The following is a 23873-nucleotide window of genomic DNA, read 5'->3' on the forward strand; positions in this document are numbered from 1 at the left end:
TGTGAAAATTAGTATAAGATTTGATTGACGTGACAGATTAAAAAAATTTATTTCCAAATTCTGTCTCATTTACCTCCAAATTCACTCAAATAAGCAACAAAAAAAATTTACCTTCAAATCCTCTCAAATTCCCTCAATTACTCTCTCCCAAATCCATTCAAGTAAAGAAAGCCTAAAAGTTATATGGCTTGGGTTATAGGAGCAACCGAAGTCATATATTTTGCAAAGTATACTTTTTTTTTAAAAGGTTTTGTGACCTCGGTTTTTCCACAATTGAAGTTATTCACCCTGCAAATTTCACTCATCACTTGAAAATCTAACATTTTAGCTGGCAATTTTCTCGGAATGGTTTTATTGCCTTGGTTAGGTAGGGAATTGATGTCATAAACCCTACAAAATCCCATTTATCCCTGCAACGTATCAATTTACAACATTTTTTAAAAGGGTCTATTGTCTCAATTTTGTACGGAACCGAGGTTATAGAATCTTTTTCCAAAAGGTTATTAGTTGAAACGTCATACTTGCAAAGAAAATTTTTTAAGGTTTATTGTCTCGATTCCCATCCTAACCAAAACAATATATGACTTTTGGCTTCGGGTCTTCCAGAGTCGAGACCATAGACCATATTCTGACACATTTTTAATATTTAAAGTATAATTCTTTTGCAGACTTTTGACATCGGTTAATTAAGAATCGAGACAAAAAAGTTGAACGAAATTTCAAAATTACCATTTTAATTTATTTTTGAATTTTTTTCGTGCAACTTTAGGTTTCGTTAGGTGTAAAACTAAGGCTGTAGACACTATATTGTCTCGGTTTTAAGTTTAACTAAGACAATATCTCCTGTCAGAGTGAAAATTTTGCGAAAATGCGAACAATTCATTTTCTTCATTCTTCCTCTGGTCTTTCAAAAAGAGTCGCGACTATGAATTACTCAGTGCAATCTTGTGCACTGCCGTAGTGACTATTCACGCTGTTATTCTTCTCTATTCGTTATGCTTGTCCTTTTGCACGTCTTTATCCGATCAAACTTGGCTTTCGTCGTCGTAGTTAAAGTCATTTTCTTCCATTTTTTGTGCATTTTTAGATTGTTTTTATGCATTTTTTTTATTGTTGGTTCTTCACACTAACTTTTAGTTGTGTTTGTGTTTAGGTATTGTATTTTTGTGGTAAAATTTGTTTAATTCCAAAACGCGGATAATCACATCTTCTCCATTGTAGTATGCTTTTTCATGCTCTGATATTCCTATTAATTACTTTTGTTCATTTTTTGTATGTTGGATATATAATTATGTATGATTAAATACATTGTTGTTTTGATTTAGTCTTAGTTTCCTATTTGAGATTCAATGCAAAAATTATTTATTATTTTCATGTTTTTAAAAAAAAATATTTTAAAAATAAATATATGTAAAAACTTTAATAATAAATTAAAAGTTTTGAATTTTGAATTGTCTGTTTGAACAAATTTAAAAAAATAATAACTTTTTTTTGTAATTTATTACATATAAATTTTAATATACATATTTTAAATTTCATAAATATTTGTCATGTGTCTTAATTGTAATTGACACTAGAGCTTCAACCCTTTCAAATTTATTTAATTTAAATTATTATAAATTTTTTAAAATGTTATATTTAAATTTATAAAATTATTATTTTTAAACATAAAAATGATGAATTTTACATATTTTTAAAATATATCATTATTATTTAAAATAATTAAAAAAAGTTAATAAATTTACTTAATTTTATAAAATATAATTGATAAATAAGTTTAACATTAGTTGAAATTAAATTTGAATTTTTTTTACGATTAACATTATATTTCATTAACAATTTTAAAATAATTTAAAATAAAATTTAATATAAAATATAAATAAACTTAATTTTCTTAAAAATATTTAATAAGAATACTAATTTTAATAAAATAATTATGTAATATTGATGTAAAAATTGATTTCATTCCAATTTCGAAAAAGATAAAATTGTTTAATTCTAAAAAAATTTAAACTGAAATGAAACAAAATAAAAATACAATCAAATAGAAATCAAGACAATGATACCTGAGAGGGATAGTGATGGCATTGATATTATTGTCACATTTATTATATCATTAATACTTTAAGTTGTTAACATTGAATTCACTTACTCTCCAAATAATTTGACCAAACGGTTACAAAAATTTCTGAATTTCAAAACAAATTTTAACCCTAAACAATTCACTTGACGTTAAATAATTGACCCTACATCTCGAAACATTATCATTACACTTTCTCTAGCTTTCGCATTTTTAGTATTCTGGAAAGTACATATTATCCCGCAAAATAATTTGAAGCTTAGACTACTATAGTTTCAGGTTCTTATTTTTGCTGAGTAAACGAAGTTTTATGATTAAAGCTTTGAAATTTAGTTTCCAAGATTTTAGAAACTAGATCGTGGAGCATATACTATTAACCAGAAATATGCTTTGGAATTTAGTTTCTGGAAATGTTTAAAATTCGTTTCGGAAGCTGAATTCTGTGGGATACATAGGAAACCTAAATTTCATTTGTTCCACATCTTCACATAAAGTAATGCAGTTGCATCGTACACCACACAATGAAGGGTATTGCAATTCTTTGTCATTTGCTGTCCAAATTTTGTCCACAAATTCGCACTTTGTATATATGTACATGTTTCTTAGTTTGCTCACTTTACCTTTAACACTTCACGCTTCAACTTAGGACCACAGCCTTGTGTCTTTAAGCACCTCCATCAACCCAAGCCTTATCTGTTTCAATCATTTCGTTCAGCAAACTGATAATGTATTTGCAAAGGACATTTTTGCCATAGCCAATAAGGAGAATTTCTCATAGATTTATTGTTTTGGAATTTAAGATCGAAGAAACTTTTTTAATTTATAAAATTCCGTACGAACTATTTAAACTCCTCATTACTATATTATTAAATCGAAAAAAAAAACATATTCCCTAAAAGAGTGGAAAACACTAACACATGATAATTATGTAATAAGAAATAGAGGTAGAAAAAAAAAGTGAAAATAAAATTAAAGGAAAACTAAAACTGTATTAACAGAGCATGCGCTTTTATAATTTGAAATTTTCCCAACGGACAAATACTGTTTCCATGTCACGAATTAAAGGAAAAAAAAATTGCATTCATAACTACAATAAGCACTCCTCATACAATAATCAAACTCCCGAATATCTGATCTAACAAATATAATAACATATATGATCCAATAAAATTAATTCAATTTTACTGATTGTTAAAAAATATTTTGAGATATATTTATTGGTGTATAAAGAGTATATATAACTAAATCTTGATAGTCTGATTATATCGTAATATTCTTTAATATCATATATTTACAAAACATTTAGTAAATCAGACATAGTATTATATTATCACTGTTATTTTGCTAATTTTCTAATATTTTGCTAATTATCATAGATATTATACATCATTATATTTGTCAATATTATTTAATATTATCTTAATATTACTTATTATTATCTTACTAATTTATTTGAACACAAATCAATCTTTTGTAGGTATATCTCTCTTGTATTTTAGCATTCAGAGTAAAAATAAGTATTATATATCTCAAAATATAATCAAAATAATTGTTTATATATAATTTTAAATATGTGTATATATATATAATATTATATAATCAAAAGATTTTAAAAGAAATTTATTTATGACAACTTTTGTGAGAAAAATTGAACTTTTGTGAAATAACTATCTTTCAAAAATAGTATATTATTTATATTTTACAAATTATTTTGTGAGGAAACATTTTTGAGAAAGAACAACTCATTAAAAAAATGTTATAAAATATTTCAAATATCCAGATTATAATCTATTTTAAATTATAATATCTATATTTGAATTAAAATGCGGAATTGCGATTAGAGATTAAGTTATTAGTAAATTTGTAAATATACTTATCAGTTGAAACTATAATTATATATAAACTCTTTTCCTTACCCACGATGACTCTGAAACTCCTCTTCTTTTTATCTGCATCACTTTGGAGTTAGTGCACCTAGAAAGAAGTTTGTTTTAGATGTCAACTATTTCTCGACTTCGAAAGACACATTTTCTATCTCTTAAGTATCCAAAGTTAAATTAGTTTCATGTACTAAGAAAAATATTATTTGTATATTATATTTGAAATTTTGTTACTGTTACCTTTTGTTTAATAGTACTATTATATTTGTTATTATACTGAAGCCAGATATCGTTAAATCAATTATCACGCATCTAAAATATCGTTCTTTTTAAAATTTGGGTGTTCTCTCATAATTTTGTTTATAAAAAATATATTATATTTAAACTATCTTTAACTCTTAAGCAACATAAATTTATTGATTGTGATAGAAATATAAATTTCTTAGTAAAATGACAGTTTCATTGTTTATTTTTAATGAAAAACTTAAGAGAGACATGGTTGTTTTAAAATTTCGTTATCAATTCCACAATAAATGTTAATATTTTGATTATAAATTTGTCAATCATAACGATAATTGTGTATTCAAAATATTGTTTGATTTATCACTATTATATTTGTAAAAATTCAAAGAATAAAAAAATAAATATTTAAATTATTTTTTATCTTGACTTTTTAAATTATGTGTAAACTAATAGAAAAATAACATAAATGAAGAAAAATAAGGGAAAGAAACAGTGATGATGGTGCACGAGGAGAAGGCATTATCCCCAACAAACAATGCAGAAAATCCGCACGCTGTCGTGCTTTTTGAAATCCTAGCACAACGTTAACCTCTGTTCCTATTTCTCTTTATTTTTATATATATTCCATTCTAATGAACCATCCCACCGAAAGTACCCAAATCATTTTCCATTCCTCTGCTCTCTCACTACACATTAATGTGTAATCTACATGGAATTAGAAAGAGGATGGACTTTTCTTCACACTTGTATTGTGTACTACATTTTTGTCGTTTTCACCCCATTGCATATTCATCCTTCACTCTACCAAACCACTCCTTCAAATCGAGTGGTTTAACAAAAAAATAAAAAAGCATGGTTTACGAGGTATTTCTGTGCCTCAATTTGTCTGTGTGTGGCATCTTGCTGGAAATCACAAACACAAAACAAACACGTGTAGCAGAGGATTTTCCTGTCGGCTTATTAATCAATCACACATTTTATTGTTTTATCAACCATCTTTTGAAAACACACATTAACATTTTTCTAACATTAATTAACGTGGGACTTTACATTAGATTTGTGTGTACTTTTGGTTTCAATTATAACAGTATCCTCTCTCTCTCTGAATGGACCATTTTCCCCCAAAACCAAACACCAATATAATGAAGGAAAAACAGAAAGTGAACGTGGAGCTCTGAGTCCTTCCTCACCAACCAACTAACAACCATGACCGTTGTCAAAACTCTGCTCTTCTTCCTGTTTCTAACCATAACCACAACCACCTGCAGCTCCTTGGCTTCCCACTTCGAACAGCTCAACGTGGAGGAAGAAATGACAGCGACTAAACTCAAGAACCTTCCAAAAGAAACAGAGGATTTAGAAGAAGAGCAGGGAAATTGGAAAGTTCAGATTCTTCACAGAGACAAAATCAGCACCGCCCCTGCCAAGGATCACACCACCCGTTTCAACCAACGAATGAAACGTGACGTCAAAAGGGTATCCTCCATCGTTAACAGTAACAGCCATGCTTACACGGAAGCAGCGGAAGAAGCGTCCTTTGGATCCGACGTCGTTTCGGGAACGGAGGAAGGTAGCGGAGAGTATTTTGTGAGAATAGGAATTGGAAGCCCTGCAACTTACCAGTACATGGTCATAGACTCGGGCAGTGACATCGTCTGGGTCCAGTGCCAGCCATGCGACCACTGCTACAACCAGTCCGATCCCATATTCAACCCCGCCCTCTCCGCCTCCTTCACCGGCGTTTCCTGCTCCTCCTCCGTCTGCGACCAGCTCGACGATGCCGGCTGCCACCAGGGAAGGTGTCGCTACGAGGTGGCCTACGGCGACGGCTCTTACACCCGAGGTACGCTCGCGCTCGAAACAATCACGCTGGGGCGGACTCTCATCCGGAACACGGCCATCGGCTGCGGCACATGGAACCAAGGAATGTTCGTGGGAGCGGCTGGGCTTTTGGGTCTGGGTGCCGGGCCCATGTCCTTCGTGGGTCAGCTCGGTGGCCAAACAGGCGGCGCCTTCGCTTACTGTCTGCTCTCTCGCGGCAGCGCCTCCTCCGGCTCGCTCCAGTTCGGCCGGCAGGCATTGCCCCTGGGAGCGGCGTGGGTCCCACTCATTTCCAACCCCTTCTTTCCCAGCTTCTACTACGTTGGGCTCTCGGGTCTCGGAGTTGGGGGCTCGCGGCTGAACATATCGGAGGATGTTTTCCGGGTAACTGATCTGGGCGACGGAGGGGCCGTGATGGACACCGGCACCGCCGTCACCAGGCTTCCCACAGTGGCTTATCATGCCTTCCGGGACGCTTTTCTTGCTCAGACCACCAACCTGCCCCGGGCACCCGGACTCTCCATTTTCGACACCTGCTACGATTTGAACGGCTTTGTTACGGTTCGGGTGCCCACCGTCTCCTTTTACTTTTCTGGTGGACAGATCTTGACCCTTCCGGCCAGAAACTTTCTAATTCCGGCAGATGATGCCGGAACATTCTGTTTTGCCTTTGCGGCTTCGCCTTTGGGGCTTTCCATTATAGGGAATATTCAGCAAGAGGGGATTCAGATTTCGATTGATGGTGACAATGGTTTTGTGGGGTTTGGACCCAATGTCTGTTGATTTAGGGAAACAAATATTCTTGAGCACCCACCATCCGAGTTTTGTTAAGTCTTCGCCTTTCCTTTCTCCTACCCATCTCATCTCCTTTCATTTCATAACTTCATTCATGTATTATACCTCTCAAAATAACTAAACTCCTCAATGTCACTGCCAATTTTTCTCACTTTAATTCTAGTGTAATGCCAGCCAGTGCAATTCAGCAGAGCTGCATCGCCGGGGAATCTAATTACTCTTCCCGCCGCAGTAATAATGTGGTCAAAAGAATCATGGAAAAAGTATAGTAGAAAAAAAGTTTGCTTTTTCGGTCGACGCAGAAAACAGTGTACATAGAAAAAAGGTTGCTTTGATGTTGATGTTGTTGGTTTAGGAGTGAGCTTCTAAGAGAGAGAGATAAAGGTGCTGGGTGCAGCAATTGAATAATCACCGTTCACCATCGTTTGAGACGTTTGAAACCGTCACTTATATAATTTTTGAATGCATGCAGACTTTTTGGTAGCTTAATTTCTTATTTAATCAATCCCTTTCAAATAGTGGTTCTGGACTTTGGTTTACCTTCTTTGTTTTTAAGTTTATTTTGAAATTTAAGCATGTGTGTGTTTTTACTAACGAGGTTATTCTTTCATATAAAAGGGGGTGATTTTTTTTCCTCAAAGAGAACATATCTTATCATCCTCCAATTAACAAGCTTTTTAAGTATGCAGAGATCTTTAAAAAAAATGTTAACTAAGTGAAGAAGGTAACAAGTTGTTGAATGTACACTTGAAAATGAGAGAGCAAAGTGACTTACTAAAGAGAAGAGAACCTTGCAAAACGACGAGAATAAAGAAGAAGGCAGCTGAGAAAACAAAAACTAATGTGAAATGAACACTGGATGTTTAAACAAATGCAAAGACTGAATAACCTGTCTAAGTATGATTGGAAACCCTTTTTCGCCCCTTAAGTATGGTTAGAAACCCTTTTGTAACCCTTTGTGATGAGTTCCTAATCCCTAAGGGTGGAAAAGCACATACTATATGTATTAAGGATAATAAACATGTTGAGAAGGGAGTTTTTCTCACCTTTTGATTTAGTTTTATGTTAAGTTCCTTAAGTTGGCATGAATGAGTTGATTATAATTGATTTGAACTTTTATCATATGTTAACTTGTATTTTTTGTTTGTTTTTGTATAACTTCTTCAAAGGTTTCAGGTCAGTCTGACAGCTTAGCATGAGGACTGTTCGATAGTCAATAACATAGAAGTTTGACAAACTAAGTTAAGCTCAATCAGAGAAGGAGGGATAATAAGTAGGATGATATATGGTCTTTCTACGGGACACAACAAAGATGAGCTACATATAAGGTGGATGAGAGAGAAGAACATATATCATAAAATATAAAGTAACTTCTTAAATTAAAACGAACCTTCACATCTAGATAGCTTGTTATCTTAATGTCCAATAGGAATCTTCACTTAGCTTTGTTTCATGTCTGGTTTGGCAATTTTCTTTTGGAAAATAGTTACCATATTCAACCACTTTGTGTTCTTATATCACCACTACGATGACCTTGGTGGTAGATATGAATTACATCCCATTGGTTCATTAGATGAAATTTTGTTAAAACTGTACAAAAAGTTGTTTTTGCTCCCTACTTATATATCAAACTTAATTTTTTTTTTTTCAAAGAAGAGACTCAATGAAAGTACTTAATGTTGTTATTTGTGTATTGTGTACCTAGATCATAGAAAAGAACCACATAACATTCGTGGTCCAAATTTCCTTTGCGGGAATGAACTTTTAAGCAATGTTTGATTTATATTTTTATAGGTTAAGAAAGTAATAATTTAAAAACATATGCAAAAATAATTGTAGAAAGTTATTTTTTATTACAAGTGGATAATGGTGGAAAAAAAGTAGGGAGACCTGCTTCGTCGCTTTTACTCGCAAAAGAATTTTAGGCTGTTTTCGCATGAACGGAATTTATTGTTCATGCGAATTACAGAGCGATGAATTAAGCATGCCGTGGTGTTCGTTTGAGACGATTAGCGAGGAAAAGCGCGGACGGATTTGCAGGATACATCCCTTTTTCATCACCCGCAAAAGTGAGAAGATTTGCGCTGATTTTGACTGAAATGTCCAGTGTATCCCTACCTTTATATTAAATTCCAATGTCAATCCTATGGAAATGAAAAACAGTGCACCACATAACCGATTATGGTTAAGGGTAACCGATTACATGTATCAAACAAATCCAAAACAGTGAAGTATTTACTTTTGCACTGTGCATGCACGAGAAAGCAAGTTGGCGTGGGGGCGTGGCACTGAAATATTCCTGAGCTACTACTGATAGCTGATAAGCTTCAAACAGCCATTGAACAGGAAAGATTCCTGCATCCACACAGTTACAGTGCAGAAGTGCCATTGACCCGTTGGTGAGAATTCAAACGTGGTTGGTTGTGGGTAGCTGATGTTATTTATTGAGTGGTAAGAAGCTTAATAAATTGGTTGCCAGTGTTGTAAGCTGTGTGCAAAGAGAGAGTGGTCCGGTGTAAGCTCAGACGACGACGAAGAGAAGGTTTTCCTGAGAGGAAGAACAGCAAGTGGATAGGTCAGTAACATACCATGCTGGTTTATCATAGGAGATTTAGTTTGTTTTGATTTGCAGGTTGTATAGGAGGAGGAAGAAGCACGATCTGCGTGTTGGTGGAATGCAGGAGGTGGTCTTTGAAGATGAAGAAAGTCCAAGGGCGTGTTGGAGAAGATGGTGAACAGTGCACCAGATCCGCGTAACCGGTTACAGGCTGGGTGTTGCGGTTACAGAGAACTGAAGAAATGCATGCATTTCTGTAATCGGTTACGTGAAGTGGTAACCGATTACAAAGCTTCCCTGGTGGCTGTTTCCTTACTGGTGCATGTTGAGGGGCTTCAAAAGCTGGGTGCAGAGAGGTGGTTGTGCACGTTGAGGGGCTTCAAGAGCTGGGTGTTGAGGGGCTTCAAGAGCTGGGTGCAGAGAGGTGGTTGTGGATGGGTGATGATTCGGAACATGCATGTTACAATGTTCTCAGGCAGTCTGCATCATGAAAGGGTTGAGGGGACATATGGTTATATGTTAACCAGTTTCCAGAAACAAGAAAGTAAAGGTAAAGTGGTGTATGTTGGTCAGTGGAGGGCACCAGAGCTGCTGTAATGGATGGAAGAGTGTTCACTTTGGTGGTTGTTGCGCGAAGTGGGAGAGAGACGTTGGTGCATGGTGGGTGAAATCTTATTAAGTCTAACGGTGTGTTTTTGATGCAGGTGTTCACTGTGCATGGACGTAGTGTGATCGTGGTGGACGCGTGAAGTTTATCGAAAGTGGTAAGGTTAATGTGATTTTGAAAATTGACTGTCGAAGCATTGAAAAAATGGGGGTGTTAACTAATATACGAATATGATTATATTTGTAGGTTTGATTCCAAGTTACCATCTCAAGCTAAAATTGGTTGTCTGATTTGTCTAACTGTGGCACTCATTTGTGGAAATATCTTGCTGAAACTATATTGAAGTGTGCATAAAGTGAAGAAGGTCTTCAACAGGTAAGTGTTTTACATGATTTTTTATGTATTATATATATGTTAATGATTGAATCAGTGGTGGTGGTTATGTGTACATTTGCAAGTTTGAATGTATGAATGATATATATTATGGTCATTTATATTACTCTGTGTTATTTAGTATATGAATGTGTTAATTTTTCAAACCTCGATATCATTTGTTATATGTATATGTATGTATTAAAAAAAAGTATTAGAAGTTGATGTTGTGTGATGGTAGTTATTGTTATTTATTTATAATGTACATTTGAATGTATTAATGTATATATGAATTATGTTTAATGAATATTGTGGAGTTGCATGATTTTGATTGTACTATGTGTAATTGTTTAAGTAAATATAGATGGAAGAACATATAGATTTATCATATTTGGACCGCGAAGATGTAGATGATGATGTGGTTGGTGTAGACTTCAAGATTATTGGAATGATACGTCAACACTTACAAATAACCACATCACTAGCGGCAATCACAATGTTATGCATTGTTGGACACGCATTGAGTATCTTGAATATGTACTCCACTGATTCCAGTAGTGTAAGCAATTACCTACCTGATAGAGACCGTCGTAGGGAGCAGTTAATGTCATATCTTGTGCATACTCATCGATGCCGCGACATTATTAGGATGGGTCCAGAGGCATTTATTAATCTTTGTGAGAGAGTAAGATCAACTGGGTTAGTCAAGGACGCAATTCGGTCGACCGTGGAGGAACAAGTTGCTGAATTTCTTCATATAATTGGTCATAATGTTAAGAATCGTAGTGTGGCCTTTTTCTTTCATCGATCAGGATCGACGGTTAGCAATCACTTTCACAATGTGTTGGACGCTATCTTAAGTTTAGAATCAGAATTTCTAATACAACCATCAGGAAATGAGGTTCATCAACATGTGTTGAACAACAATCGATTTTATTCGTACTTTAAGGTAGTGATTTCATTACATCTGTTAATGTTATTTGAACAAGGATGATAACAAATTCTGAGACATATGATGAGTTAATATTTTTATGTTTAGGATTGTTTGGGGGCCATAGACGGTACTCATGTTAGGGTAAGGGTTCCAAGTTCTGAAGCTCCGAGATTTCGAGGAAGAAAAGATTGGCCAACACAAAATGTCTTTGCGGCGTGTGATTTTGACATGAAATTCACCTACGTTCTTGCTGGATGGGAAGGCACTGCATCCGATTCAAGAATATTAAAAAATGCTCTTGATCGAGATGATCCGTTGGTTATTCCCCAAGGTCAGTGTGTAAACAATCGATGTCCATGAAGTTATTTAGTAGTGACTAATTACCTTTGTATGTGGAAAATTGTAGGAAAATACTACCTGGGTGATGCAGGTTTCATGTTGAAAAGCACAATTTTGACTCCATATAGAGGCGTAAGATATCACTTAAAAGAATATACACGCAGAGGACCACAAAATGCACGGGAGTTGTTTAATCATCGACACTCGTCGTTGAGAAATGTAATTGAAAGAACTTTTGGTGTGTTGAAAAAAAGATTCCCTATCATTGGAAGTGGCACTGAACCACACTATGGATTGGAGACGATGACTAATATCATACTAGCTTGTTGTATATTACACAACTTCCTTCAGGGCGTGGATAACGATGACTCCTTTCTCGATGAAGTTGATAACGAGTTGAATGAAAGGGAAGAACATGATGGGACTTCATCTCAAGTTAGAGAAGAGGACCATAGGATTGGTAGTAGTAGGGATTGTATAGCTGATCAAATGTGGCGTGATTACCAAGCATCGTAGTTATTGTATTTGATTGTATTGTATTTTAATTAATTTTTATCTGTATGAGAAGAACATATTATTAAGGATGTTTTATGTTAACTTGAAAAATATTTCTTGACTCTTTAGGTATAAAATGAATAGGGGTAAGGCAGCCGCCATTCCGTCCTCTGGTCCTACTAGAGAGTTCATGAAGTGGACAGAGGACATGGACGCACGTCTACTACACTGCATGATCGAGGAATCAAGAATGGGTAATAGGGTTGACGGAAGCTGGACAACCCAAGCATATACTAACATAGTTGATCATCTTCATAGCGCTGGGTATGTCGCAGTTACCAAAAATAATGTCAAAAATCGTCAGAAAGTGTTAAAGGATAAATGGCGTGAGGTGCATGACTTGTTTTCTGGATTGAGTGGATTTGCTTGGAATCCAATAAGTATGACATTTCATGCTGAGGACGAAGTCTGACTTGACCTGATTCAGGTATTTATAAAAATACTTATTTTTTATGTGGATCCTTAATATACATAATATGAAGCAGTGTGTTTATTGTCTTTGTTGTTGCAGTCGTGGCCAGCTGCGGCGAAGTGGAGAGTTAACAGTATAAAACACTACGATTTAATGGTCGAGTTATGGGCAGCTGATCGAGCTACTGGGAGTGGTGTTCGAATTGCTCGTCAAGCTCGAAGACAACGTGTTGGTCCTCATGTCAGTGTTGATTTGAATCAAAATATTGAGTACATTCCAGAACAGTCTCAGTGGACAGGGTACAGAGACCCAACTCCACCATCGCCTCCTCCATCTGTCGATGAATATAGTCCGGGACAGACTCAATCTGTGCCTTCTGTCCCATCTGGTAGGACTTCTTCCTCACGAGGCTCGAAAAGGAAGGCACCTATGGTGGATTCTATTGATACCCAATTTGATAAGTTGACGACTAGTCTGGATGGGTTTGCAAATGTCCTAAGCTCATCAAATGTACATTTTGGTGTAATTTCTGATGCCGCCGTGCGTCAAGTATCAGCGATGGAGGACAGAAATGAAATACTACGTTCCCAAACCGAGATTGTTCGTCGCACCCCCAATTACACATATACTGAGGCGGACATTTATGAAATGTTGACTGCTATGAACATCAGTGATGAAAATTTGCTAGAGCAGTGCTATGATTTCTTATGTCGAAACTCGACATGTACGAAGAGGTTGATGAGACTGCCACCACATAAGCGGTGGAACAAATTATGTAAAATGATATCGGGCGGTGACTGTTAAGAATTTCCATATATGACTTACTAGTATTAGTATAAGGACGCAATTCTGTATTAGTGATTTAATTATGACTTATTATATTTCTATGGTGGATGTAATATTTTACTTCTATTATGTTAACGATGTAATGATTTGGTGTTATATGTATCATTTGTTGATTTTATCGTTATATATAAGTAATGTGTTATGATATCCTTTGTTGTTGTTTTAATAAATAGCTTGTTGTTGAACAAATTCTCAGATGGCATCATCATCAACAAGAAGGTCAAAAAGAACCCGTAAGGGAAAAGAAACTGTCAATGAGGCAGAATATGCACCCCATGTTAGACCAGCTGTAGAGGAACAATTAGATCAGCGGCGTTTTTTCACTCACAGTCATCAAATGGAGAACTATGCAGCTGATTTCTATACAAGAAGTGTAATTCCTCCAAAGATAATGAATTTTGATTCATTCACCGGTTCAGGGTTATTTTTCCAACAACAGCTTCTTTTTCAGGGGTTGAGCCAATTTCTGACATTAGAGGGACCCTACTATCCGGATTTAATCAAAGTATTTTATTCAAATCTTAAGATATCTGGAAATGGATATTTGGTCACTGAGGTCAATGGGAGAAAAATTAGATTCAAACCTGCTGATTGGTTGACTGTAGCTAACTTGAAGTACGACGGTCAGAAATTATGTTACTCAAATATCCCAGACGATTTTCCATATGACCGCGACATGGCATTAGCTACTATGGTTATACCAAATTTGGAGGGTGGTCAAGGTGTTTTAACCGTTGGTTGTTTGAATATCAATGATCGGCTTCTCCATTATATTATTGTGCATATGTTGACTCCACGACCAGTGAATTTTGCCAGGTTATTGCACGAAGATATTTTTATGATATGGGTGCTGAAAAATAATATACCTATCAATTGACCTCATCACATCATGCAGCATATGCTTAAATGCAAGGTCAGTGACACAGCCCTCCCATACGGTGTCCTTATCACACACATCATGCAATATTGTGGAGTTGACGTCTCAGCCGATGCCAGCACTCAAATAGGGTTCCGACATCACTTTTCTATCAATTCTTTGAAGAGGATGAAAATTGTATATGTCAACGGTGCTTGGCAACACGATCTGGATGATGATGAAGAAGAAGACCAACCACACCCTCATCAAAACCCTGTGCAGCCTCCTCCACCTCTATCAAATGCTAACATGATAACTCAAATGTGGGAAGGAGTACAAGACTTGAGACATAGGATGCAGGGTATGGAACAAATGCAGGTGCGGGTACAACGTATTGAAGATAACTTGGCAAACCTTGCCCTAGACATGAATCGCCAATTTGCTAACCTGAATGAAAATGTGAACTCGATTCTTCACCATTTAGATGATTAAGTTCATTATATTTCCGATAATATATTTCATGACTTCAATGTTTTTATTTTCGTTTGTATGTGACTTTGAAATCTTAAATTATGTTACAATTTCCCTAAACATTTTAAAATATATTAATTTTACTACATTATAACTTTTATAATTTTTAAACAATATTTTTAACAATTATTCATATATTTTTTTCTCTTTATAAACATTTTTACAATTAAATATAACATTACAAAATAACATTTTATAATACTTTTATAAGTAAGGGCAATTTGGTAATCTATATTTTCTACCAATTAAACTAATTTTTAAAATCTATCACATCAATCAAATCTTACACTAATTCTCATAAACTTTCCTTCCAAATCCACTCTCAATTAACTTCAAATCCATTCAAAAAAACAACAAAAAAATTACCCTCAAATCCACTCAAATCCACTCAAATCCACTCAAATCATCTCCCCCAAATCATCTCCCTCAAATACCTTCAAAAGAACACACTCTTAGGTTTTTTCTTTTGTTTCGTTCAATTACAGCACAACAAAATAATGAAGAAATAGGATAATGGTGGATTTCCATGGAACAAGCAAAAAAAAGAAAAAGTAAGAATAAGAAATACAATAAGAATGACAAAAGCTACGTCAAGAAGAGCCGTAGAAGAAACGAGAAAAGAACTCGTGCTATCGATAATTTTAGTTTTGATAATTTTGGTTTTTCAATATTACATTTTCCTACTCAAAACTTGAAAATAAAATTCATGACATATGAATGATGTCCATACTCGAAAATTTATATAAATTCGTGACAATCCAATAAACTTGACTCGCAAACACCACTAACAAATTTGTAAAAGTTTATTTATGTAGAAAAATTATATAATTTAAATTTTAATTCAAATGAGTTAACAGAACATTTTCCATCAAAAAATAAATAAACTACAAGAATTATTTTCACTTAGAGAAGAAAAATATTTTTTAACAAATTTTTTTGACAATGTTTGTGATTAGATCTATTTAAATATTTTTTTTAAAATAAATTCAAATATAAACCAATAAAGCAGTGACATCGGATCCTTAGAGAAAGGAGGTGAGTGCGAAACAAGGCCAGCGACCACGACAAACATTACAGGGGCAGGCGCAACCCACTACGAGCAAAGGCGAGCCACGGCGTCCCACAGCGAGCAACAACGACCCGGTGACCCATGGCAAGCGACGACTATTTTCGACGACAGCAACCACGACGGCTGAATGAGATAACGCTGGACAACGCCAAAAATAGTGATGCAATGTGCGGTAAGTTCATACACTTCCACACACGTTTCTAAACTCACTATTTCATACGAGTTTACCATTTTGCACCGAGTTTACGAAATTCACACAAAAAAATAAATTTGTTTTCGAGTTGATTAAAATCATAATTGAGCACCTAAACTCATGAATTAACGAGTAAACTCGTCCGAATTAACGAGTTAACACGTAAGTTTAATACCATGGTGAAAATGTTAAATTTTGTTAAAATATCATTTCCCAATAACGAAAAGAAAAGACATGATTGGTATAGTTTTATAATAGTTCTAGATGTTACTGTCTGCTCTTCTTATCCACACTCTATCGATTACAACCCAATTTCTCATAACAGTAACGATCACAAATCCTTTCTGCTAAAATAAAAAACATAAAACCAGCAATGAGATATCTGAACTGATGAAGGTGAACGAACACTACTTTACAAGACCCAAATTAAGGATTCCCCATGAAGTCTGAGGCCAAGATTTCTCCTTAGCCTTCATCAGCAACACCCTTGTCCACGCAACCCAACCTTCCCAAGAAGTTCTCTTATCCCAGGGACATCCCCATTCCAGCAAAAGTCTCAGTCCTTTCTCTGCATGTTTCTCACCCTCCTCAAACCTTCCCTCTGTCAAACAAACCTGACTCAGCACCACATATGGCTCTCCAACGAAAGGGTTTTTGCTTATACACCCCACAAGCAAATCTTCAACCTTCCCCAGCCCCTTCTCACACACAGCTGCCCAGTACAAATCTCTTGCAACTATTTGATCTTCCGCCTCCAAAACCTTTGTGCAGTCATCAAACACTGGCGGCAACACCAGCTCAATATCTTCATTTCTCTCCACATCCACCACCACCCCACCAACCTTCCTTCTCTTCTCTTCAATCAAAATCTCTTCTTCCCTTGCAATCAAGTTGTACACTGCTCCCATCCTTGAAATTGAATTCAGCCACAGACCCGGCTTCCCATCTCCCGGCCACAGAGCCCCCAAATTGTTCCCAGAAAACTCAAGCCGACCGTTCCGGTTATCAAACAGCACATCCTGAAAACCAAATAACTGGTCACAGAAATCGGCCATGGTCATCATCACGAAAACAGCCACTATCCTCCGAGAAACATGAACCCGTTCACCCGTTCGAATGTGCTTCACCTCAACCCCCTCCGCCGGAACAAGACCCTGCAGTTTCTTCCTCCATCCTTCTTCCCCGTCGAAGACACCCTTCTCTTTGGCGTTCCTGAGTGATATCTCTGACTCGGCAAGGTGTTGCACGAGTTCTTGATCGGAGTACTGGAAGAGAAGGTCGTCGTGGATGAGGGGCTGCCGGGGAACTACACAGAACAGGTGGATGAGAGCCTCGGCTTGGTGGCCCACGTGGCGGCAAACGACTTCACGGCCAGTTGAAGGGTCGAAGATGGCGAGGTTGACGTAGGAGTTGGAGTAGGCTGAGTGGAAGAGACCGCAGAGGCAGACGGAGTGAGGGGCTTTCCAGAGGGTGAGAATGCGATATATATCGAGAAGGTGGTGAAGGAAGCTGCCATGTTTGTGCCAGCACTCTCCAGCGCCCACGCTCTGCAGGACGCCGACAAGCGAAGGGAGGTTTTCATCGATGGATTGGAGCTCCCCGCGGAGGAAGGGACGAGCACGTTCTAGGAGAGTTTCGGTTGAAGACGGCATGGTTGTGCTTATGCTGAAGAGTGAAGAGAAGGCGAGAAAGAAACAAAATAAAAGATAATGACATTCGAAAGATTAAGAGACGTGTCGTGAGCAATCTTATCATCCCATACTCTGCTTCACATCATGCTATTATTGACATATCTTCCAAAAATCAAAAACCTATCATAAGTCTGTCTCATTATATAGGAAAACGTTTCTTTAACTGGCCACAACTTTTTTACAATGTTACTCGTCGATTGATTTACTTGAAATAAATTTTAAAAAACTGAAATAATAATCTGGAGGACAATTTGGGAAGAGAAGAACGTTTCACAATTTTCTCATCTCCTGTGATATCGACGGTTACCTCCACTATCGACCAGCGTTTTTGTATTCCCTCGCACATTCTCGACCAAGAAGTAAAGGTGATTTCTTTTCTGAATGTGTGGACGTTTTCGTCCAAGATGGCTTATGGGCTTAATCTGACCCAACAAAGCAAGCTTGAAGCTAAAAAAAAATAAAAGAAGTTAGAGAGCTCCTCCCTGCACCATCACCTCCTTCTCCCTCCACCTCCCCAAATTCTATTATTTCCAAAAATAGCCTTTAAGTTAATTTCTTTCTTACTTTTACCATTTAGATTTTATTTTTTTATTTTAAACCCTAATTCCACCCTCCCTTATTTGCACAACCACTGCACCCCCACCCCCACTTCTCTCTCACGGATCTCTTCACCATTTCCGTTTTCTCCCTTCTTCTTCCTCCCCTTTCACTTATGATTTTCGTTTTTATTTGTCATCCCCATTTCTTCTTCCTTTGCATTTCTGTTTCACTGCTTCCATTGATAGTTGAGTGGTGGTGTGGAGGATTGTCCAGGAGCAGGGGCACACATACGAATGAAGAGGCACGGTGTAGGAGAGAAGAAATAAAGTGCATCAGTGTTGTGTGCACCGTGTAGAAAAAAAATTAAAAAAAGTGAGTAGAAGTGAGGAGTACCGTGTGAAGAAGAAATAAAGTCTGTATGTGTTGTGAGAACCGTGAAGAAGAAAATAGAAAGGAGGGTTATATTTGTTGTAAGTTTGTCAAATTTCAGAGTGTTGTGCTTATGCATTCTGGATTTCCAAAAAAAATATTAGTTTATTAATAGAGAATATATTTCCAAAATTCTACAATTTTTGTGTGGGTGTAGAGATGATTTCATAGTGGGGACCAGAATTCAAAATGGTGTTTTTAGGTTTAACTTTTTTCCTTTGTTGGTGTTAACATCTCTTTCTCCTTTCTTGCATTATTACTGTTTGTACATTCAAATCAATCTTCTTCATTTTAACTAACCACTCTCTTCGTGTTAATGTCTACCTCAGAGTTTACACTCTCCATATATGTACATACATACTTCCTCTTTCTTTAGGTAAAAAACTTCTTGCTCTAATGAAAAAAGAAATAAAAGGAAGAAGAAATAAGAAGAAGGGAAACGGAAATGGAAAACAGAGAAATAGAGATGGGTGGTTTGAATTTGTGCAGTAAAAATAAGATTTTTAAATTAATTAAAAAATCTTAAATGATAAAAGTAAAAAGAGTTTTAACACGGATAAAATTGAAATTAAAAGAATTTGAGGAGGTGGAGAAAGATAGTGTGATGGTGGAGGGAGCAACATCCAAGAAGTTAAAGCAAAATAAAACACACTTTTTTCCTCCTCTGGATTCAAAATCGCACCCTTGAGCCATGTACACAAGCAATACACATACTACTTGGCCAAGCTTATTTAGTTGGTATATTAACCATTTATTATTCCTTTAAGTCATTCTTTTTCGCCTATTTTATATTTTTTCCATTTTAATCCAAAACTTAATTATTTTACTTTATTTTCACCACACACACAGTTATATTCCCGAGACCTTTACCTCGCCATATTAATCTCTAACTTATTAAATAACAAGGAACTTTTATTAATTTAATATAAGACAATCAAGTTTTCCATTCAACCCCATTGGCATATACGTAAGATCCCAAAAAAATAGGAGTCTTAGAGTTAAAGTAGTATCTTTGATATTTTGTTTAGAAATTAATGTTGGGTGATTGGATGTTTTCTAGAACTATAATTATTATTATGTTAATTATTTAATTTTATTATTGATTAAGTAGAACACATGATTGATATGTTGTTAATATGATGATTTGTATGTGTGTAATATTATAAATATGATGTGTGGGTTTGATAGTAGAAGGATGATTTAGGATTGAATATGTGTGAACCAAATTCTAGAAAGAAAAACAGTTAGGGTAAACTTATGTTTAATTTGTATTGTAGGAAGTAAATGAATTTAATAAATCTGAAATTTAAAAGATTTAACGGTTGTTGATATTTTAAAAAGTAGTTAAGAGATAATAAAAGGAAATCTTGGTGCTTTTATAGATTAAGTGAGAGATATGATTTTAATTAAAAAGATAGAGATAAAATAAAAGAAGATAATAAGGAAAAGAGTAAAAGAGGTATGCACATTGTTAACCTAATTCGTAAAAACGAAAATTAGAGAGTTAAATGAGAGAAAAGACGTTTTCTAGGAGAAAAGAGGAAGAGCTGTAGAAAACCTTAGTGCAAGGGAGGACTTGTGATAGTTTGAAGTTAGACAAAGCCTTAGGATTGACCAAGGTATGAGGAAGCTTACACTTGTTTGCTTATTGTTGTATGTTATATATGTTCTTGATTATCTTGATTGATAATCCTTGTTTGATACATGTTTATATGATTATGGTTATGATTATTTGTGATTATTATTGGGTAAGGGATTATGTATGCATGAACATAGGTTTTATGTATTATGTATGTTTTTGTTGGATTATCCCAAGAAAGGGTTTGATGCTAAGGGAAGTTATGATGCTTGGGGGTTTCCATGCAAATATAAGTTGTAAGTGTTGGGGTTATTGGGATCTCTTCCTATGTGGAGAATAAGACATATAATATGGACCATTATGTCTCACTTTTTTTTTATTGGAGGTGGGTCAGATAAGTAGGACACATTAGAGTCATTTGAAGAGAGAAAAAAGTCAAGTGAGAGAGAAAGGAAGAAATGAAGTCATTCCCGCATAACATAAAACCCGCATTGGTGTTTTCGTCGTTGTGAAGACATTCACCGTTGGATCGGGCTAATTTTTGGACAGTAGGTTCCAAGCATATGATTCTTCATTCTAACCGTTCAGATAGTCAATCAGAGGTCTAATTTGGTAGAAAACAGCCTCGCATTACTAACTTTGTTTTGGAGAATTTCATAAAATCTGCACTGGTGTTTTCGTTGTTGTGAAGTCATTCACCGTTGGATCAGGCTGATTTTTGAACAGTAGGTTCCAGACATATTGTTCTTCATTTTAACCGTTCGGCTCGTCAATCGAGAGTCTAATTTGGGAGAAAACAACCTCACATCAGCAACTCTATTTTGGAGAAGTTGTAGAACGTGATGGAATCAGAGAATGAGTTTAGGGGTTCTGTTTAGGGTTAGGATTTACTTGTGGTTGAGATTGGAACATGAGTGGAAGATGAAATGCATAAGAGTGTGTGTGGATAATGAGCATGTGGCATGAGAAATTAGTCTACTTGTTATACCTAGTAAATCCTGGTTCTATCTCCATATAAGTGCTCCATTTGGCATTGGTTGTTGAAAAGAGACTGGTGACTCCCTTTGACATTGGTTGTTGAACAGGAAGGGATATTCCCTTTGGCTTTGGTTGTTGAAAAGGCGATGACTCTCTTTGGCATTGGTTGTTGAAAAGAGAGTGGTGACTCTCTTTGACATTGGTTGTTGAAAAGAGAGTGACATTCTCTTTGGCAAATAGTTGTAGAAAAGAGAACTATGTTCAAGTGTTGAATCTTCTTTGGTAAGGGGGATAAATGTTCTGCCTTGTGTGATAGGAGAATAGGTTCGAAGCCAGAAGAAGGATGACTCGAGTGTATCTATATGAGGAAGTTATAAATGGGGCTGTAGGAGCAGCCACAGTTAGTGAGTTAAGGTACATGAGTGTGACTGAGTCTTGTCATGATGGAGTTCATGGTTTGGTGATGCTCATGGTGTGATTCATGATTGAGATAATCATGATGGTCGTGTCTATGATGATGATCATGGTATTTTACATGCTCCAAGTTATGCTATGTTGATAGTGATGTTACCATAATGGTTATAGTAGTAGTTAACATAAGTGTTAATGAGTGGAAAGACTAAATATCTATGTGTGAGATGTTAGTGATGACATCAAGGATCAAGGATGGAAGTTTGAGGATCGGGGATCGAAGATCGAGTAATTAATTATAATTGAATCGTTTATGTTAGAGGATTAAGAATCCTATTATTATTAATTTTATGTATAGAGTGTTTGATTATGATTGATATAATCAGAAGGTATGTATCTTATTGTGTGTTTGATTATGGGTGATATAATCAGAAGGTAATTATCTTGTTGTGTGTTTGATTATGATTGATATAATCAGTACATATGTATCTTATTGTTATGATTGTTTTATCGGTAGTTTATCCCATACATATTTGTGTTTGTATGAATGCGATGATCGTATAATGTATGATGTTATACGGGAGCATATGATGCTACAGATGAAGGTAAAACATGATAGATATGTGAGATGACGGGAGACAAACTTGAGATTTTATTTAAAGCTATTACAATTAGTTTTTAAGACAATGTAATTGAGTTATTTTATTTCCTTTGTTATTTTGGTTTTATTTAAATAATGCAATTGGACAAGTATTTTGGAACTATTATGCGATGCAAGTTTAAATGTTGAGGTTTTTGAAAATATGTTTCCGCGTTATAAAAAAGTTTTGAAAAGTTTTCGCGTTAGCATAAGTATTTGTTAAACATAAAAAAAATGAGAGATTGTTAAAACAAGATTATCTAGAACCCTTTATTTTGAAGTTTTAAAAAAGTGCATAAGGAAATGGTTTATAAAAATGATCATCTAGGATAATAAGCCAAATGCTATATATGTTAAACAATATGTTGAACCCATTGTGAATCATAAATGCTAAAGAGAAAAGTCTAGCATAAATACAATAGATTATTCTAATCACAACGGCTAAAGAAAAAAGTCTAGCATGAACATAATAGATTACTCTAATAACAACGACTTGATAAACAAACTACATTAAATACTATAGTACAAGGACTAAGCTAAAAACTATTATGAACTTCTAACGTTTTAATTCCAAATATACGATTAATACTTCTTTGCATGTTGTGTTGTTTCTCTTTATCCGTGCAGATACATAAAGGACAAATGCTTTATTCAAATGTTCTATACCAGTTCAGAAGAACGTTAAGAGATGCGAAGACATTCTAGGAATGTTTTTTCAATGCCTTCTATCTGTCCAATTCGTACAAGCAACACAATTGCCTCTACAAAAGAAAAATAACATTTGACCTAATACAAAAGGCTATAAAACCTACATCAAAGTCAATGTTTCTGAGTAACAGATCTTTCTTGAAGTTGCCTATATAAAGAATACTGTATGAAGAGAAGAATATGAATTACACATACTATTATGTTGTCAATATTCTTTTTCTCTTGTATTGTCTAAGTCTTTGAAAAATAAAACTCTTTATAATAAGTTTTCAGATGAACTTTGTATTGATTTGAAATCTTCTCTAAAAGAGCTTCTCAATTTGTACTTGTTTTAAAATTATTTTGTTGTTTTTGGATAATGAGAAATGATTTAAAACATTTAGTTGTTTAACTTAGAGAAAGTTAAACATCATAGTCAGTTAGACTATTTTATTCTAGGAGTGATTATACTCGTTGTAAACTAAGAGTAATAAAACTTTTTGTATCTATTCAAAGATAATAGAACCCTTTAAGAGTGCTTAAAAGAAAACTCGAAGATAACTGAGTTGGAGTTAACTAATATAAAATAAAGTTTTCTTATTATCATTTTACATACTTTCTGAATGCTCTCTAAAAATTATTAAGTGTTAACACTTTGTCCAAATCATCTAATCCTTGCAAAGAATGTTTATTGGGAAAAAAAAAATTCAAACTCTATCCAAACCCATTTTTTAAGTTTCCTTGTGATTTCAAATACATCATACTTGTTTGACATGTTCTTTTTGTGTATTTTCCTGTAAAATAGATTATGCAAGAAATACGATAATC

The 23873-nt window shown here is 35.1% G+C and overlaps 2 protein-coding genes and 1 long non-coding RNA gene across 3 annotated transcripts; 2 read left to right on the forward strand and 1 right to left on the reverse strand.

Moving 5' to 3' along the window:
• Positions 1-5235: 5235 nt before the first annotated feature.
• Positions 5236-7308, forward strand: LOC108335207 (protein ASPARTIC PROTEASE IN GUARD CELL 2). Its single transcript, XM_017571169.2, has one exon. It carries the CDS (start codon positions 5410-5412, stop codon positions 6805-6807), a length of 1398 nt encoding a protein of 465 aa, XP_017426658.1. The 5' UTR covers positions 5236-5409; the 3' UTR covers positions 6808-7308.
• Positions 7309-15770: 8462 nt separating this feature from the next.
• On the forward strand, positions 15771-23260 carry LOC128194193 (uncharacterized). Its single transcript, XR_008245513.1, has 2 exons — positions 15771-16069; positions 22986-23260. It is a non-coding gene; the product is annotated as an uncharacterized LOC128194193 (long non-coding RNA).
• On the reverse strand, positions 16284-17944 carry LOC108336125 (uncharacterized). The gene has a single exon (XM_017572471.2). It carries the CDS (start codon positions 17740-17742, stop codon positions 16498-16500), a length of 1245 nt encoding a protein of 414 aa, XP_017427960.1. The 5' UTR covers positions 17743-17944; the 3' UTR covers positions 16284-16497.
• Positions 23261-23873: the final 613 nt, after the last annotated feature.

The sequence above is a fragment of the Vigna angularis genome, chromosome 10 (genome assembly GCF_016808095.1).
Source record: "Vigna angularis cultivar LongXiaoDou No.4 chromosome 10, ASM1680809v1, whole genome shotgun sequence".
Taxonomy (NCBI): Eukaryota; Viridiplantae; Streptophyta; class Magnoliopsida; order Fabales; family Fabaceae; genus Vigna; species Vigna angularis.

Excerpts from the sequence above, each read along its gene's own strand:
- LOC108335207 (XM_017571169.2), top strand. The coding sequence starts at position 5,410 with ATGACCGTTGTCAAAACTCTGCTCTTCTTCCTGTTTCTAACCATAACC.
- LOC108336125 (XM_017572471.2), bottom strand. The coding sequence starts at position 17,742 with ATGCCGTCTTCAACCGAAACTCTCCTAGAACGTGCTCGTCCCTTCCTC.